A 19,267-nucleotide genomic window follows, 5' to 3' on the forward strand; every position below is an offset into this window, starting at 1 on the left:
ACATGGGCCACCATCCACCTCGCATACATGTGAAGGAACCCCGGGAAGGGCCCACCAGGCTGGCTGCTCCTTACCATCATGGCGATGAGGGCACACACGTAGCTCTGGTCCATGATGAGGTGGCCCAGGCCGTGCAGTGGAGATGTCTCTCTTGGCTCAGCCAGCCTGGGGTGCACTAGAGGGTGGTGCCAGGGTTACCTGGGAAGTTCTGACACCAACAGGCCAGACCCCTCACCCACACTTGACTTTGCCCTGCAATGTGGCTGGGTGCGGGAGCAGCAGCCCAGCGGGAGGAGGCTCCGGGGGCAGAAAAGGCAGGCTCCTATCTGGCACTGCCCCCACTGCCATGTGACTGGGCGTCCTGGCCCTCTCCAGGCTGCCATTTCCAAGGCTCTGAAGAGAAAGAGGGACAAGATGGGCCGGAACCCCTCCCAGCTCGGTGGCTATGCAAGTCCTCAGGCGCCAACTTTGAGGCCAGTGATTCAGCTCCTGCTTTGTGCAGGGACAAATCACAAAATGGAAATCAAGGCTTCGGGCAAAAAGAACACCCAGAAAATTGCCCCGTCCTACCCAGCCGCCATCTGCCCAGATGACAGACAGCCACCCTGGGCCTCTGGGCCAGCCCAGGGCGGAGCAGTCCAGTTCTCCAGAAACTGGGAGGTAGGTGCCCCGGAAGGTCAGCAGCATGACTCCAGACAAGCACAGCTGGAGAGGCCAACATGCGAGACAACCCAGTGGCCACCAGGGGGCAGCAGCAGTGTGCCCACAGAAGGTGATATCCCCAGGCTGCCACGGTGTGTCTACTCACAGGGGCGCTGCTGGACCGGGCTGTGGCTACTCAGGTCGTGCACGATGCAGTTGTCAGCCTCAGGGTCAGGCATCGTGTGCTGAAGAGGCAGGCCAAGACCTAGTGAGCCACGCCCATGGGCAGGTGGGCTCACCCCCATCACTCAGCCCAGCCTCCTTACCTGGGTAGCACCCTCCTCCTTGGTGGCTGCACCCCTGGCCTTGTCCTGGGGCCAGTGGTCCACCTCAGTCAGCTCCACCTCCCGCTCCTCGACACCCTCAGCCGCCACCTTTTTCTGCAGAGACCAGAGCAGAGCTCAGTCCCCCACCTGCCCGAGAGCCATGGCCTGACGGGGGATGGGGTGTCCAGAGGAGTGAGACAGGGGAGCACTGGCCCTGGGCGCCCACCTGGCCTGGGGGGTGGTGTGTGCGGAGCTTCAGGAGTGAGGTCACAGTGTAGTACAGGAGCAGCAGGATCCCGGGGCTCACGTACACGGGCCAGTCGTGGCTGGTGTTGAGGGCCAGTGAGTTGGAACTGGAGCAGTTCGTGTGGGCCACGAAGTCCTTAAGACCGAAAACCCTGCCGAGAAAAGGCATGGCACTGACCTCTGGCCGGGAGGAGGGCAGAGATGAGGGGACAGAGCAGAACCTGTTCAGATGAGCCCTCACCTGGCCCAGATGCCAGCAGGTGGGAGCATGTCCTGGGCGAAGGGCATCTGGTAGCAGTAGAGGCAGATGAGATGACCGGCGCCAAAGCAGCCCACCATGACGCAGAGTGTGCTGAAGCCCAGGGTGCTGATGGGAAAGTGACAGGCCCACCAGGTGCAGATGCCCAAGAAGAACAGGAAGTAGACGCTGGAGAAGGCCGAGGGGTGGGCAATGCCTGCAGAACCGGACAGAGGCATGCAGGGTCATGCTTGGCCAGGGCAGGGTGACCTCTGTCTCACTGGTCAGCAGGGAACTCGGCAGGTGTGAAAACCCCTCCTGGTGTGACGTTCGGTACTGGGATCCCCGCTCCCTGCCCAGTGGGTACCTGCCAGCGCGAGCAGCACGAGGGCCAGAGTCCGCCCAGCAGCCACTAGCAGCCAGTGAGCTGTGATCCGGAACCGGGCAGCCAGCCTCGACTTTCGCGTGGGGGCCAGCACAGGGGCTCCCTGCAGCCCCACCGGGGAGCCGGTGTCCACTTCCCTGTCATCGTCTTCCTGCCACGGTCACAGAGAGGGATGGAGGTCAGGGGCATGGCACTCAAGCCACCAGCGCCAAGGGGCTGCCAACCTGAGTGTGGACTTGTGCTGCCCTTCTTGCCCAAAGCCCACTCACCGCCTTCCCGCTGCCTCACCCAAGTTCACAGCCCTGCAGGCCTTCCTGGAGGCAGCCAGCCCAACCCCAAAACACGCTCCTGCCAAGTCCTGGCACACACGATGACTGACCGTGCGGGCTGACCGTGGACTATTCTAGAACCACTCAAGGGCCTCTTCTTTGTCTCCCATCTAAGTTGCCACAGATTTCTGCATGAATCTGCGAAGCCCCTGGCCCTGCTCAGTTGGCTCCTGAGAGGCCTGCGCGGAGCCCATGCCTTCCTGCCTCGTCCTGGCTCTCCCTGATGTCCAGGAAACAGCTGTTCCAGGAAGCCTCGAGCTCGGCCACAGGAAGCAGGGTTTTTGGAAAAAGGAAACCAGTATGTGCACATGTGCACTTCACTGCCCAGTTACAGAGAACCTTCCACGGCTACACTTGGTTCCAGGGGCTGAACCAGCACTTTCCTATAAGTAAAGAAGCAGCGGCTCAGAGGAGACCCCGAATTATGTAGCCATTTGCATCCTGCTCCCTCTCCACTGCCCAGGGGGCCTCTAGAGAACGAGGGGTGGACCCAGGGGTGTGGCCAGGTGCAAGGGTCTCCTGGGGCCCCCAACAGCTCTTCTGGAAGCCAACTGCCCAGGAAGACACAGGATGACCCTTCCAGGCCTCCCCTGCCCATGGTGGGGCCAGAGATCCAACAGGGCCTGCTTCCTGTGGCCCTAGCTCCAGGCTTCCTGGAACGGAGCTGTTTCCTGGACATCAGGGAGAGCCAGGACGAGGCAGGAAGAGCATGGGCTCTGCGTCGATGCCCAGGCCCTGCCCCAGGTCCTCATCTGCAAAATGCATGCCCTGCCTGTGCCTTTCCCAGCCACTGAGGCAGCACTAGGCATCTGGGCTGAGAGCACAGGCTCTGGCAGCAGGCGACCCGGTCACATCCCAGTTCCGGGGCAAGTCACCTAACCTGAGTGTTTCCCTGTCCATCAAATGTGGGTGGGGACCAGACAGGAGAGATGAACCAGACAGGAGAGATGAACCAGACAGGTCCTGTCTTCACAGAGCCTGGGGGGTGGGGTGAGGAGGCCCCAGGGAGGTGAGGGGCAAGCCAGGAGAATAGGCTACAGGCTATTTAGAACCCTGGGTACCAGAGCGGGGCCCTGAGTTGGAACTTGTAACTGGGGTTCCCTCCAGACCCCAGAATGCAGAAGTTGGAGGCCCCAGATAGCCTGGAAGGGAAAGACGGCTGCTAGAAGGTGGGGCAGCCAGGCCTGAGCTCACCCGCCCACAGCCTGGCCCAGGCCCTGGGAAAGCTTCTGAGAAGGTCTGTGAAAATGAGCATATCTGGGAGTGGAAAAAACAGAGGCGGCAGCTGGGAGAAAGACAGGTGCTGGGGGCTGCGTGTGGTGTCCAGCCTGGCCAGGCCTGGCTCCCGCCCTGACTCAGCTCTCACAGGCCATCCCGGGGAGCAGGGCAGAAACGCCCACTCGTCTCCTCACCTCCCCCCCTCAGAGCATGCATGCACACGGGTATGACAATCAGGACACGTGCACGTCCAGATTGTGTGCACCGTGTGTGCGTAGGCTGCTCCTAGCTCTGGGCTTTAAACCTGGCTTTGCTTTGAGGTCTGCCTACCCGTAGCCCCTGGGTTGGCAGGATGGCACAGCTCTATGCTGCGGAGGACACTTGGATGAAGGTGACATTTCCCGGTTGCCCAGCAGACCAGAGCCCAGCCCCGATGGGCAGCATGGAGTGAGGGGCTGACCCCTCCTGCCCACCCACAGATTTCTGGAATAATCCACCCCTTCCCGGCAAAGCTGTTCCAGGAAGCCCTGGATCCACTAATGAGGAAACCAGAGGCAGCCTGGCCCATGCGCACACTGTGCCCACGTGCTCCTGTGGGGAAGGTGAGGGCCAACTCTGCTGGGAGGGGGCCCCAAGAGCAGGGAGGAGGGAAGTCCCAGCCCTGGCTCAACCCCCCACAAAGGCCTGGAAAAGCCACTCAATCTCCAGGTCCCTCTAAAATGTTGGTGCCGGCCTTGCCCCATGGATGGGGCAGCAGCGGGCGGGACAATAGGCTGGGTGAGCTGCAGGCTGACTCGCCCTGACCTGCTGGCTCCCCTCCACAGGCTCTTCTGTAGGTCGAGGCCCTCATGCCCCATGAGCCTTAGCTATTGAACAAAGGGATGCTGGGGATGGGGGAGTGGAGAGCCTGTGGCCCCCAGGAGGTTCTTATGCCGGGACCCCTGCACAGTCACAGATCCCGCCCAGCCCTCAGACCAGGCCCTACTGGAGGGAGGGCCCAGGCAGGGACCCCAGCATCATACCCTGCCCAAGGCAAGACCCCCTAACCTAGGGCAAAGCCCTCCAAGGACAGTGTCTGGCTTAGGGCCTTGCCGGCCTGAGCCTACGCAGCCCCCACCTTGCCCACAAGCCCATGGATGTTGCTATGGATGTGGCTTCTCAAACATCCACCCCTGTGTCCATCAGTCCATCTGTCTGTCAGTCCCTAGGTCTCCCTGATGGTTGGCGCAGACCTTCCTCCAGCACTGCTGACTCCCTCCTGCCCTGTGGACCCAAAGAATCTCCTCCAGGATGGTCCCTAAGGGCACGGACACTGTCTGGGTGCCCCGCAGGGTCCTCCAAGAGGGGCCCTGCCAGGACCATGCCACATCGCTAGAGCCCCCCTCCCATGAGACACGCATCTTCTCTCCCCTCTGGTATCCCGTCTTTCATAATTAGCACATATTCACTCTTACAAATAAAATTCCACATTTGTTAAAAAATAAATAAAGAGATAAGTAATCCTCAACTGTCCGATCCCAGCTCTAGAACGCCCCTTCCCCCACATGCGCATTCTGCCCGCCACAGCTCACCGGCTCCTGGCAGGGCTGGCTCCGCCGGGCTTCCCGTGTGAGACGCCGACAGAGGCCAAGGCACACAGCAGAGACCACCAGGATGCCCAGGTCGGGGGCCACCAGCCGCACGGCATTGGGGATGTCCTTCAGGTCCAGCCTGTGAAGGGCAGGAGAGTCCATTGGTCAGCCCAGGAGGGCGGGTGCCAGCAGGGAGGGTGGGGGCCCTTCCCCTGGGCCTGGAAATCCCAGATGGAGGCAGAGGGGGTCTTACCTCGTGACCCCGACAAGTCGGGACAGGTTCTCCCAGTGGCTGCCTGCGGAGAAAGGCACAGGGGAACCGGGTCAGGCGGGTGGGCTCTGAACACGCCCTCCTGTCACCAGGAGGCCCTGGGAGCCCCAGAGGCACGGAATGCCTGGTCTCCAGGGCCCCTGTGCCTGGTATCAGGGATGCTCAAAAACAGTCTTTACTGATAGGGAAACTGAGGCCCAGCCAGGAAAGCCAGGTGGAGCAAAGGCCCTTCAGTTCTGCCCGGCAGGGCCCCAGTGGCTGGGCGGCTGGGCCAGGCTCTCGGACCCATCAGCAGAGCCGGCTGCTCCTTGGGGGCTGGAACGGGGAGGCCTGGTCTCAGAGCCACCAGGACCAGTGCAAGGCACCTGACTTCCCTCCAGTTTCTAACGTGCAGGCGGGGCACATTCATCACAGAATGAATGGGAAGTCGGTGTGACGCCCGGCCTGCCATGTGGGACCTGGAGGTGAGACCCTAGCCAGGCGGAAGGACTGGGAGCCTAGGGCTCCCTCGCCTGAGGGCTGGGGTGTTGACGCCAATGGAGCTGGAGGGCTGGGGGCCAGCTGGCGATACCGGCCGCGGGTGAAAGGGCACAGGCAGTGTCTCCAACCCCAGCAGGGGAAGAAGATGCTGACAGAGGGGAGGACCTGAGGAGACCAGGGCTGCTCCAAGAGCCGGACTCCAGCCCAGCCCCACGGTCGGCCATTACTGGGGCACTTTACTTGGGCCATCTCGGCTGGACATAAATCAGACAGGCACCCGGATGGCCCTTATTAGGCAAAGCCTGGGTGAGACAGGGCAGCCAACCTCCCAAGGAGACCTGAGGTGCCTGCAGGGCTGCGGTGGCTCTCTCTCCCTTCCAGCCTCCGGTTAGCCACTAGCTCTGCCCCAGGCCTGCTGCTCCAGGCCCCCCTTCCCCACCCTCTCAGTAACTCACAGTTCGACCCCAGAAACTGGTCCAGGCCAGGCACAGTGTGTAGGCATATCTGGAAGGTAAGGTGGGCTGCCAGGAAGAGGAGGCTGAGGACCAACAGCGCTCGGAGGAGGCGGCCAGTGTGACCTGTGGGCAGAGCGAGAGGGGGTGAGGCCAGCCCTGAGCCAGGGCCTGTCAGCCAGCCCTGGACACACCCTGACCATGCCATGGGGTCTCGGGGGGCCGTCGGCAGTTGCTCTCATGCAGTGCTCTGTACCATCACTGACCACTCACAAGGGCCCCATGGTCGGGCACTATCATGAATCCCAATTTATGGACACAAACGAGGTGACGTGACTTCCCAGTCACAAAGCAGGGAACAAGGGCACAGCCAGCAGCCCGCCTGCTGCCTGGGGCTGTGGGACGGTTGGGGCAGGAGCCAGCACAGAAAGGAAAGGCCCCACACTTAGGGGGTGTTTCCCTGTCCATCACATGTCGGTGGGTGGTTTGTTCACGTGTCCAGCAAACACGTGTGTCACTGCTTGGCCTTGGCCACAGAGCGCGACTTCACCCCCCGTGTGGACTGAAAACATAACCAGGATTGATGGGTGGAGGGGGGCGGGGCTGGGAACCTGGCTCTTCAAGCAGAGCGGGGACAGCCTCCCTCTCCTGGGGTGTCATGGAGCTAAACGCCCCCATGTGTGTGTGGAACGAGTCACTGCAGAAAGGAATGAAGCTGCCGCGTGCCGGTGCCTGCTGGGCCAGGTAGGGCTGAGCGCCTCACAGGCCTTACTTCACCATCCCGGGGCCCCACCTGTGGGAAGGCCCTGAGGAGACCAGGGCTGCCCAAGAGCCGGACTCCAGCCCAGACCCACGGTCGGTCATTACTCGGCACTTTACTTGGGCCATCTCGGCTGGACATAAATCACAGGCACCCGGATGGCCCTTGTAGGGGGGAAGCCAAGGCAGAGCTGGGCCCAGGACCCTGTGAGCGCAGGTAGGAGCAGCCTCAACAAGTGCCCTCTCCCCTCCTCATACCTGCGGGCCAGGGAAACACAACCAGGGCTCAGGCCCCCAGGCGGGAGGCCTTGGCTGCAGGAAGGGGCTGGGCAACCCACTCTGTGCAGAGGCCAGCACCAGAGACCTCCACTCGGTTCTCACTGTGGCACTCTGAGCCCTGAATCTGGGGTTCAGGACACCAGCTGTGCCAGCCCCTGGCCTTTTGGCAGGAGCCCCCAGGCCCTCACCCCTGCTGGCGGGCTGCTTTGCTAATGACAACTTGCAGAGCAGCTGCCCCTCTGTCAGCTGCACGGGGACAGTTGGAGTCACCATTAAACCAGCTCTTTTTCTCCTGCCCAGAGGCTGGCAAGCAGAGGGCCCATGTCCCTTTTGTTCACTACCTTTCAGCACAATCACTATTTGTTGAACAGACTCAGAACTGGCCCAACTCCCCTCCCCCAGGGCTGGCCCAGCAGGTGGCACTTCTGGAGTGACATGTGGGCGCCCATGGTGAAGGACGAGTCCGTCATCACTCACCCGCTGTCTTGTCTGATTTTACCAAGGGAAGCTGGGCTCAGAGAGGGTACTGGGCGCCTTGGGGCAGCCCAGAGAGGCACCACACAGGACCTAGACAGCTTCTTTGCCTCACTCATTTCGAGGTCCCTCCCAGCCCTGACATTCGGATTACAGCCTCTGACCTGTAGCAGGCAGGGGTGAGCGAGGAGAGCAGGGTGGAGCTGGTGGAAGAAACCGCCCACTGGCAGGAAGGAGAAATGGAAAATGAATGGGAGAGTCTGGCCCTGGGCCCTGGCTGGGCCCCTCTGCTCACGGCCTCAGGCCAAGAGGAGGGAAAGGCCACAGGCCTCCCTGCAGGAGGCCTCCCTGCAGGAGGACCGTGCAGGGTTCCTCCCTACCAGGAACCCACAGGAAGCCACAGGGTGAGGAGCAGAGCTTCCCCGCCCCCCCCCCCGCACCCCCCCTCCCCCCCACCCCCTCTGCCTGCCTCACCTGCATGCTTCTTCTCCTGCAGGTCCGGGAAGTCCCAATGGGTGACGTGGTGGGAGGGCGCCTGCCCAGGGCCACCCCGTCCATTCCATGGACTCACCCTGCTCCCAAGCCATGAAGACCTGAGGCTGACCTTGCGGTGCTATCAAGACTGATGGGCTCCTGGCGCACGCCAAGGCCTGAAGGTCAGGGAGGGAAGCACCAGGCCTCAGGCCCGTCAGTAGGAGAGTGAGATGACCGCCCACCTGGCTCACACCCGACAGCCTTCCTATCCCACACCCAGGGCATCGCCTGGCAGGCACAGCACATGTCAGCACTTCCCATGTCTTGCCCTCCCCTTCCCAGTTCATTTCTCAGTTGGCTGCAGGGTCTTGGAACTGCCTGGCTTCCTGCCTGGCACTCAACACACCGCCTATCAAAGCTGGGCTGCTCTCCCACCTGCCCAAGCCCAACTGAGCTGGGAGTGGCGAGTCCCCTGGGCCTGGGAATTCACATGTGGATGCTGGGCTGCTCTCCCACCTGCCCAAGCCCAACTGAGCTGGGAGCGGCGAGTCCCCTGGGCCTGGGAATTCACATGTGGATGGCGGGCAGCAGGGATGAGCCAACCCACAGGGCAGCTCTGGCTCTGGGTAGGCAGGGGATCATAGACTCCGAGGTTCAGCCCTGAGTATCAGAAACGGCTGCCATTAGCGGGCGGAGGAGAAGGGAGCTGGGGGAGTCGGGAGGAGGCTCATCTGTTACAGCCGCTGGGAGGTGCTGCCTGCCCTCTCCCCTGGGAACCTTCTGTCACTCACTTGCCACGCAAGGTTTGCACAGGCAGAGAGCACCATGGAAGGACAAGGCCCTGCCCTTGCAAGGCAGGTGCCCCCACCTTTGTGCCTGGCAAGGGGGTGGTTGGGCACAAAAAATGCCCATCCTGCAGGGGCTGGAGCTCCCACTTAGGGCTTTACGCTCAGGCAGGAAACTCCAGAGAAACAGGAAGAGGGGCTAGGAGGCTGTGGCCCAGGACCGGGGGGAGGGCTCCTCCCAGAGAGGGGCTTGTAAAGGAGCATCTGTCTGACCTAGACAGGGAGCCCCCCAAATCGGCCGATGGTGGCTGCTCAGTCTGCAAAGGCTCCAGAGGGTCCTCAGCAGGGTCCTGACTCCCACTGCCCATCCAGCCGCAGTTCATGGACCCTCGGGCTTCCACCCTCGTATTCCCTCTGAACTGCCGTCCACAAGGCCCGGCTCACACTGCCCTCTTTGGGGCAGCCCAGTCCCTTGCAGATGTGGTGCCAGCCCAGGGCCAAGCTCCTGGGCTGTGATGAGACTCCCCACCCCCCACACATACAATGTGGGCAAGAGCCAAGCACGGTGGGTGGGGTATGCGTGGGGACCCCTCGAGGTGGCACAGGGGTGTTCCAGGAAGTGCTTTCAGAAGCCAAGGCAAGGGGCATCTTCCAGTTGTCCAAGGTCCCATCTCATCCAGGAGGGTCCAGAGAGGCGGGGCAGAATGGAGACAGGGCAGGGGCAAACCAAAGTCTGAACAACGAGGCTGGGGGCTGTCATCTGCTCTCTGAGAGCTGGGCAGGATGATGGGAATTACACACGGGGCCCCTCATCCCATCATCCAACAGACGTTAGGGATCCTCAGGTGCGCTGCTCTGCGACATGGGCCAGAAAGGGCCCTGCCTGCCAGGCCCTCAGCCCCTCACACAGCACCTGAGTCAGGGCAAAGCCCTGGGGCCCACAGGGCAGGGCAGCATGGGGGGTCTTGTCCTAAGGCAGGAATGGGCTCCTTGAGTCACTACATGTTAATCTGGTCACGGGGAGCTGACCCTCGGTCTCCCTGAAGCTTCTGTTGCACCTCCGCCCTGCGGTGACCTCCATGGCACATGGCCCGCGCCCACCAGCCCTGCCCCTGCTTGGCAGCCCCTAGTGGCCAATGAAAGAATTGCAACTTCCTGAGGAAACCGGCAACACCTCTGGGATCCTCCCCTTCCTGCACCGAAGCTCCACCCTGGCTCCCCGTGGTCAGGCGATGCCCCTGTGGGGATGGGGCCAGGGATCAGCGCCTATGGGCCGGGCAGCTTCAGACCTCATCCAGGTGCCAGCGCCAAGGCCAGGCCATACAACTCAGGAACCCGGGGCCAGGCACTCAGGCATGGGCAGGCCTCCCACCTTCCTCTTTCCCGCCCAGAAAAGCCCACAGTCTCCCTGTCCCTGAAGGGCCTCTAAGGCCCATAGATGGCCTGACAGAGGCCAGGAGGGAGGTCTCCCAGTGCCTCTCCCTCTGCGTCCTAACCCTCCCCAATCCGGACTGCTCCTGCCTCGGCCCTGGCGGGAACATGCGCTCCCTCCGCTGCAGATCAGAGGAGGGTGTTTCCTGTCACATAAGGGCATGAAATATTTACTGAAATATTTACAGGACAAGCAGCTTTGAGTTGAGGGCCTGGGAACAAACAGAACTGGCTCCACAGAGAAAAGAGAATGGCATGGGTGGCAGACTTTGCCCAGCAGACCCTCCCTTGGGGAGGGAAGGGAAGAGAAGGGAAGGAGAGGGGAGGGGGGCCAGCTGGCCTGAGCTGGGAGTCTGGGGCAGACTGCTGAGTCAGCCTGGGAGGGGTCTGGCTTTGTCCCCAGCAGCTCCCAGCCTGTGCCTGTCTGGGCCCCTCCCCTTCCCGCACCTGAACTAACCCTGTGTTCTAAGACCGACCAGAGCCCTCTGCAAACACCCCAGCAAGGAGGCAGCCTGATGGGGCGGTTAGAGGCAGTGTGACAGGCCAGGGAGGGGGACCTGTCCCCTCTGGGAGGCAGAATGCTTCCTCTTGGGACATCCTAGCACAGTGCCTGGACCCCGTGGGACAGTTTCCTTACACAGTGAAGGGGAATCAGATTGCCAGGCAACTGACCGTAAAACAGGCTGATCATGGGTCCCTGGGTGGGCCCTAACCCTGGGAGAGGGGCAGGAGGGTCGGAGTGAGGGTGATGGAGTGACAACTGAGCAGCCATTGCTGCCTGGAGGATGGAGAGAGGAGACGAGGGACAAGAAGCAGGAGGCCCTCACTCACCCCTCCCCTCTGACACGGGTGCTGAGATGGGACAGCAGCCTGTCTGCTCCCAGCCGCCCTTGGATGGGTCCCTGCTGTGGACCGCACTGTCCCAGCCCTCCAGTGGGCACAGCTCCCTGGTGGGTTTTCCCACATCTGTCTGTGTGGCGGGCACAGAAGACTGAGACAGCGTCCGCCCTCCAGAGCTCAGGACCTAGAGCCTCCCACCAGCTGTGCCGTGATGCCCGGACTATGAGGTGGTCGGAGGTGCACCGAGGCCCTGGAGTGCTGGGTGAACACGGATGGGGCCTGCCTATGACTGGGGGCAGGGAGAGCCAATGTGCTTGCTGGACTTTAGGGCTGGAGCCTCGCTGGGTGAGGGGATGCATGGATGGTGCTGGGACAGGGTAGGGGATGGGAGAACGAGGGGTGGGAAGACTGGCCAGCCCACAGCCCTGGACCTGAGCCTCAGGGTCAGGGGACTCCACCCAGTGATCCTCCATTACCTTCAGCAAGCCCCTGTAACACACGGTCAGAAAAGAGATTCTGAAGTTAGCAGGGGTCGATGATGAAAAGGAGACCTGGGACCACTCAGGCATTACCCACAGCTGTTAAACCACAGAAGTTCTTTGCTGCCCAGGGTTTCTGAGGAGGACCCAACACCTCCCTCCCTCTGGGTGCCTGGGCTGCACATGGACAGAGAGCTCTGAGCCCCGAGCCTCCCCCTCCAGGCAGGAGCCACTGCCTGGCCCTTACCTCGGATGCTGTGCCGGGAGGGGCCCGGGAACCAGGGCAGTAGCAGCAGGAACAGCAGGTAGACCAGCGAGAGCGCGTTGGAGCGGAGCAGGCAGGCTGCAGAGGGAGACACATGGTTAGCAGGGCTGCACGCAGGGGAACGGCCAGCCCCATGCCCTCACCTTGTCCCCCGACAAAGCCTCCTGAACATCATCCCCCAAACTTCACCCCCCAGAACACTGCCTTCCAGAACACTGTCCCCCCATCCATGCTTGTCATTCCTGTGAGCCTGCTCATGCCCTGCATATACCGGCCACCCTGTTCATCACGATGTCACCTGTCACTTGGGACTCATATGCTGTCACACTGTGCCAGACAACATGCCACCTGTTCCTTAGTGCACGTCCACTGTCACACTGTGTCCCCAGACAACACGGGACACTTTCTGTCACTCGGCGCATGCACGCTGCCGCTCGGCCCTTCTAGTAGTCTGCTCGCCACCGTTACATGTTGGGGATTGTCCCTGCGGAAACCTGTGGTTCTCATCGCGTCTGTGTGTCTCAGGCACACACCACAAAGCCCTATCCATCCTCCTGTGGGCAGACACAGGTGGTGACTGATCTCCTACTTTGCTTTTTCTCCTTTAAAAATTCTTATACTTTTAATGAACATACAGCACACTTGGCTTTTGGGGTCCAGCTCCCTGAGCCTTCACTTGTGCAAAGCCATGGGGACTCGCCCGTCGCTGGGCTAGTCTCTGTGGCTGTGCCTTCCACAGCACATGGCACGTCACATGGGTGAACTGCCCAGCACGGAGCGCTTGGTCTGGCTCCCACCCGTCTCTGTGTCATTAGCTCGCTCCTGCCTTTCCTCTTATTAATCCAACCTGCCTCTCCGCCCTGTGGGCACTTTCCTGAGTCTCACCCTGTTGGACACTCTTAATAAAGTGCAGCAGGGTGGCTGGGCGACCTCCCTGCCCCCAGGAATTGCAGGTGATCAGGAGATAATGGGGAGATGCTGCCCGCTCGAAGCAGGTCTCATCACAGGAATTGTGGGCCCACCTGGTCTTTTCAGGGGTGCCCGAGAGGCGCCGCACACTGCCCAAGGGGGCCAGCAGCACATGGGCACCACTGGTGAGGCCCCCAGGGCTGGAGCCCCCTCTGCCTGCTCTACTCCTCAAGTGGCACCGATAGTGAACAGGCCGAGACTGACCCAGCCCTGCCCACCAGGCCCCGGAGGACAGCGCAGAACTTGGCAGGTGCCGGTACCCACCACAAATCTGTGCCCTCCTTGTCAGCCCAGCCCCATGGCCCAGATGTCTGTGACTGAGCAGAGGGACCTGACTCCTCCTTCCCACTGGGGGAGGTGGCAGGGCCAGGTGTGATGTGATAAAAACAAGCCAGGGCCAGGTCGTCTCCCCAGGAACAGAAGGGACCAGGATAACAGGCCTCTGTACCCCACCCATACCTTCCAAGCACGGCCCCTGTGGGCAGCTCGCGCTCTTCAGGCCTGTCCGGCATCTGTTCGATGGGGTTAAAACTACCTGCCCAAAGCGTCGTCAGGAGGGTTAAACTGAATCACAGATGTGAGGGGCCAAGGGCAGGGCTGAGCTGCAGGGCTTAGTTCCCTCCTACCTACCCCCTGACTAAGCCCCTCTATCACCCCAGCAACATGGAAACCCAGAATCACATGGTCAGCGCTATGGTCACAAGCTCCGGGTGACCCGCCTCCCTTTCTGGACACTGCAGCATGCCTCCAGGCCCTGGGGAGCTGTCCCCAAAGTTAAGATGCCTCCTCCTTCCATTACGCACACTAGCTATAGTGATCAGCTCAACTCTAAATCTAAAGTTTTTCAATTTTCATTTTTAAAAAATCAATCTGATCTGGCCCAAGAGGCAGAAGGGAAATGCACTTATGAAAAAGGCTTCTGAAGTCCCTGTGTGTTTTCCAGAGCTGCACTCTTCAGGCCCCGGAGCACTGCCTCTTTCCCCACCCCAGTGCCAGCCCCAGACCTGTCCCCGAGAGCTGGCACCCCACCCCTCTGTACCTGCCTGGCGAGAGCCTCTCCAGCCAGGTGATATCCACCCACCTATCCATCCACCCAGCCGTTCACCCAGTCTTTCATCCACCCACCCACCTACCCGTCAGAGTAACTCTCTCCACAGAACCTATTCTGCAGGTCCCTGCCCTCGGGCACTCATGTTCTGATCTGCCAGGGACGCCAGACACTGAGCAAGTATACATGCACCAAGGATGGCATCAAAAGCCCATGACAGGGGATCTGATGTGAAGTAGGCACCAGGCAAGCTCCTGGAGGCAGGGGGACAGCTCTGAGGAGGAGGGACAGGTCCTCACCGCCACAAATCTGCAGGCTCCGGGCTCTGTAAGAGGGCCCGAGGCTGGGCAGGGGGAATGCCGTTAGTGTTTAACGGTGCAGAGTTCCAGTTTAGGCTGACGACAAAGTCCTGTAGATGGATGGTGGTGGTGGTGGTGCACTACTGAGAGCACACTTAAATATGTGTGTGTGTGTGTGTGTGTGTGTGTGTGAGAATGTATCTATAATGATAAAAGCATAATATGCTAATTAGATCAGACGGCCAAATGACCTTCTGGATGACATTCCAGACAACCTTCCAGACGAAGCCGGGGCTGCGAGGGCAGAACCCCTTGCATGAATTTCGTGCATCGAGCCTCTAGCATGCATATGTGTGTGTGTGTGTGTGTGTGTGTGTGTGTATACAGTAACTGATTTCAGAGAGGAAGGGAGATGGAGAGAGAGATAGAAACATCAATGATGAGAGAAAATCACTGATCGGCTGCCTCCTGCATGCTCTCCATGGGGATTGAGCCCACAACCTGGGCATGTGCCCTTGACAGGAATCGAACCCGGGACCCTTCATTCCACAGGCCGACACTCTATCCACTGAGCAAAACCGGCTAGGGCCTGAGAGCTTACTTAATGCCACTGAAAGTACATTTAAAAATGGTTAAGATTGTAAGTTTTATATTATGTGTATTTTACCAAAATAAACAAATAGCCCCTGAAATCAGTGAAGGATTTCAGAAACCAGAGCCCGGGGGGCAGGGGCTGGCCCGAGCCCGACTGCTGCTGCCAGTGGAGCCGCGACCAGGCCTCCCCATCCTCTCCCCCCGTCCCAGGCTGGACAGGAAGAAAAGAATCTCTGAGAAGCTGTTTGCCAAAATTGGGAAATGAGAGACGAAGAATCTGAGGGAGCAGGGCCAGAGGGGAGTGTGTAGGAAGCACTTTGGAACAGACTGCACGTCAGCCCCATGCAGGGTGCATGGGCTGCTGCCCCCACCCTGGGAGGGATCCACGTGGGCCTAGCATTGGGCCTGCCCTGGAGTGGGTAACAATGCCCCCCACAGAGTCATTCATTCTTTCACTCATTCATTCACCGCACAGCTGACCTGCCCCTTGGAAGACACTGCCAAAGCTCCAGGGGCACATCAGACAGTTAGACAGAGGAAGGCAATGCGTGCCTGAGGTGAGCGTCTCCACCCACACAGAGGAGGAAACTGGGCCTCCAGCCCTCCTAGAGGCCCCGGGATGTCTCAGAGCGCAGCCTGCCCAACCCCAGCTCCCCCAGAAACAGGCGGTGAGATGGGCCGGCCCTGGCTGGTCTTCCTGACTCCATCTTCTGCCATAAGCCTAGCCCGGAAGCCGGCACTGGGCAGGCGGGTGGCGCCCAGACAGCCCCAGACACTGGCCCACTGGACAAGAGCTGAAGAAGCTGGCGGCTGGCTCCCAGCCCCAGCAGAGTAGGCTGGGGGGCGGAGGGGGTGGGGGGGACAGTGGCTAAGAGTAGGGGCTGACTTATGTCCCATCCTGTCACCCTCCCCCAGTCGTAAGGGACTGGGACAGGGAGAGAGGCCAGCCAGCAAAGCAAGCGTGACCTCAGGCCAGCATGGGAGCAGAGACAAACTGGCCTCAATAGCAGAACCTTGGCCAACTCTCACACTCCCTATTGTTCAGATGAGGAAACAGGTTCTCAGAGGAAGGGCCTCTCTGGTGGGTGGTGCAGCCAGGCTTTAGGTCCGGAATTCTAGCTCCACATCAAGGGCTTGCAGGCCACACTGTGTCTGTCCATTGAGGTTGCTGTTCTAAGAGCCATGAACATGGCTTCAATGTGATTGCATGCTGAGGAGGCCAGGACATCAGAGTAGGCTTCCTGGAGGAGGTGGCATTGCTTTCGACCTTGAAGTCAGGCTAAGACTAAGGGGAGGCTGGAGGAGGTTTCCGTCAGCCCCAGCCTCTAACAGAGAAAGAACTCAGCTGGGGAGGAAGTGGGGACCAGTGACATCAGATAAGGGGGATAGGGCCTGCCCTGCCCAGACAGCTCCTACCTCCCCTTCAGGAGCTGCCAGTGGCCAGGATGGTGACCTCATGGGGAAAATATGCCTTTTCCTGAGCCAGGAACAATAGGATAGAAATGGGAGGAGAGAGAAAGCCATGCTGGGCAGGAAAGGACTCCCTTACCCCCACCAGCACAAGCTTGACCCCTCCCAAACCCTCACCCAGCACGGCAGAACCTCTCCTATAGGTGAGGAAACTGAGGCCTGGAGAGGGGGCTGATGGTCCCCTGGTCTCAGCTGGTGCCAGGTCGGGATGGGAAGGTGGGGTGGGCTAGTGAAAGTCACAAATATCTGGGACCACTCAGCCAGGACATGCCATTCGGAGGGCTGGACACCATGGCCACGGCCTGAAGGGAGAAAGGGGCCTGCCAAGGGGATGTCTGACATCCGAGACCTCAGGTCACATGCTCCAGGGACAGTCCCAGAGTCTGGCCTATGCCTCAGGGGAGAAGAGACCGCCAGGCCCTGGAATCCACTTGGATCTTCCCCGCCCAGTCCCACGGGAGCTCAGGGGAGGGCTGCCTGCTCTGAACCTCGGTTTCCTATCTATAAAGTGGGGGCAACCACGCAGCATGGAGGGCTATGGTGACGATGGGCAGGCACCTCACACGTGGCTGCTCAGTGTCTTAGCAGCGATGCTCTGACATTTTAGCAACATTTGCAGGACGGCTTCAGGAACAGACCAGCAGCCTGAGCCCGCCGCCACACTGCCTGCACCCACAGGTGGGACAGTGGCTCTACCGTAGGAGAGATGCTGGAGCTGCGATGTCCCAGGGAGAGGCGGTGGGCCGGGACCGGGGGTTGGGGCGCAAACACACCAAGGCCATCACTGTCAGTATCTCCATGCACCTGAGGAGCACTATTGCTACCTCTACTTTGCAGGTGAGGAAACTAAGGGAGTCCCAGGGAGTGGCTGGCACTCCCCTAGAAATGGCTTGGGTCTAGGTGCCCCAAGTACAGAAGGCACCAGGATAAGGGTCGTCCCCAGGCCAGGGTGCAGGGGCTGCCAAACTGGCCCACAGGCAGGTAGGGAGGGTTGGTCCAGCACTAGCAGGTCTAAGGCAGCAGCTGGTGAGCAGGGACCCAGCCAGCAGGCCCGATGCAGGAAACCAGGACGAGGGCACAGCTGCCCACTTTCCCACTCAGCTAGGGGACCAGGCCCTCCCAGAGGCAGCCAGGGCTGAGCACATGGAGGAAAGGGAGTCAAGGAGGGCAGAGGGAGGAGTGCAAGGGCTGCTGCCTGTCACGCGGCCACTTCCTCCTTTTCCCATTGCACTCCTGCTGGGGTGAGGCCTTCTGGGTCAAATCGAGAAGGGCTGATGGCCAAGGGCTAAGTAGTCAGGAGGAAAGTCTGTAAGGAGGTGGCTCAGTGGCACATAGCCCGTGCCAGGAACCAGGAACCAGGAAACATCACTGCCTTCCTCTGGGCCTCGGTTTCCCCATCTGTGAAACGGGGCTAGAGCCTGCAATCTGGCGGTCCCACCTGGCTCTGCGGGAGGCGGGCACTCTCTGTGCCGCAGTTCCCGCAGCTGGTAAGTGGGAGGGATCATAGCTCTCGCCCCTCGGGCTGTGGCTGACAGTGCCTGGTATGTAGCAGGGGAGAGCTAACTGGACCCAGCTCTAAGACACTGCTGGCCACCCAAGCCACAGTCACCCATCTACGCACACTATGACGCTTCCTGTGTAAGACTGAAATGAAAACAAACAGCATTTGTGTATGCAGACATAAAAAAAGGCCCAGAAAGATCAACACCAAACTGACGTCAGTGTTCACCTGTGCAGAGGGACCCTTGGCCCTACTGGTGAGGTTTCCATTTTTACAAGAACATGCACATGCGTTAGTGTGGCCATCACCAAGTGGACGGGAGGGGAGGCGGGGGGAGACTGGAGGAAACATACCACCAAAGGGGGTTGGGTCCACAGCCCTGGCGCTCCTTTCAGAGAAGAGGCCAGGGGCTGGGAAGGACATGAGTCACCTGTGTCTGCACAGGGTCATGGCAACAGCGGGTGGGACCCGAGCGTTCCCGATCAGGCAGGCACCTTGCAGCCCTGCCTTCTGCCACCAGCTGGGCGAGGCTCCTCGGAGCCGAAGCAGGGCCCAGGGCTGGGAGGCCTCGAGTCCCCAGGTGACAGCTGTCAGGCCAGGGCAGCTGCTGGGGACCGGGGTCCTGGTACCAGCCCCTCCCCCAGCCTGCTGCATCTCCTGAGTGCTCCCTCTGTCTGATTTGGCTTGAAGGACAAACCCATAAGCACTTCCCTGCTAGCTTCTGCCAGCAGGCAGACAGGGCAGGGAGAGGAAGGAAAGGGTAGACAGAGGTGGCAGAGGAGGCACTGGGCAGTGCCTGGCTGTCCCCTGCCCTCCACTGGAGCTGCCCAGGCAGCTGAGCCTTATATTCCCACAGTGGCGGCCACAGTACCCAGGCGGTCACACTTGCCATGCCCACGAGGCAGGGTGCAGAACCTGAACCCAGACCCAGACGTGACCCAGGGCGTAGGTCAACCCCACCTTTCTGGAAGAGGAAAGCTGGCAAGGTTGGCCTGGGGCCCCAGGGCAGTCAAGCGTCCCTTACCCTTAGGGACAAGAACTGGTTGGGGTCAGCATGGGCAGTGAGGCCTGGCATCTCAGAGCTCCGGGCACGCAGGGACCCTTGAAGGGCACACAGACTATGGAGGGTGGGAAGGGGAGCTGAGGGGGCCTGGCCAGCACAGACCCTCCTCACCTACCCTGCCCACAGCCTACCAGTCTCCCCGAAACACCTGGCACTTCAGCCATCGCCCTTCAAATCACCCTCCGTGACCCACTTTGCAACACTTCCCCGCCCAAGCCCACATTCGTCCCCTTGGTAACTCCAGCGCTGCCACACACTGGTATCCTTGGGGGCTGCACTCCCACAGCAGGATGGACAGTCACGGGGACATCCCCACCACCCTGCCCAGCTCCACAGGACAAGGAGAGCGAGAAGCCAGGGAAGTGTCTAGCGCACACCC

General features: G+C 60.7%; 1 protein-coding gene across 1 annotated transcript in view; it reads right to left on the minus strand.

Moving 5' to 3' along the window:
- The window catches only part of PIEZO1 (piezo type mechanosensitive ion channel component 1), a 53,990-nt gene that overhangs the window by 17,769 nt on the left and 16,954 nt on the right, over window positions 1–19,267 (minus strand). Inside the window, 10 exon segments of the mRNA XM_023761104.1 lie at window positions 75–175; window positions 809–887; window positions 969–1,082; window positions 1,195–1,366; window positions 1,456–1,669; window positions 1,820–1,988; window positions 4,956–5,094; window positions 5,209–5,251; window positions 6,162–6,284; window positions 11,927–12,022. Of these exon segments, the coding sequence (XP_023616872.1) occupies window positions 75–175; window positions 809–887; window positions 969–1,082; window positions 1,195–1,366; window positions 1,456–1,669; window positions 1,820–1,988; window positions 4,956–5,094; window positions 5,209–5,251; window positions 6,162–6,284; window positions 11,927–12,022 (1,250 nt within the window).

The sequence above is a fragment of the Myotis lucifugus genome, unplaced genomic scaffold (assembly GCF_000147115.1).
Source record: "Myotis lucifugus unplaced genomic scaffold, Myoluc2.0 scaffold_198, whole genome shotgun sequence".
NCBI classification, from domain to species: Eukaryota; Metazoa; Chordata; class Mammalia; order Chiroptera; family Vespertilionidae; genus Myotis; species Myotis lucifugus.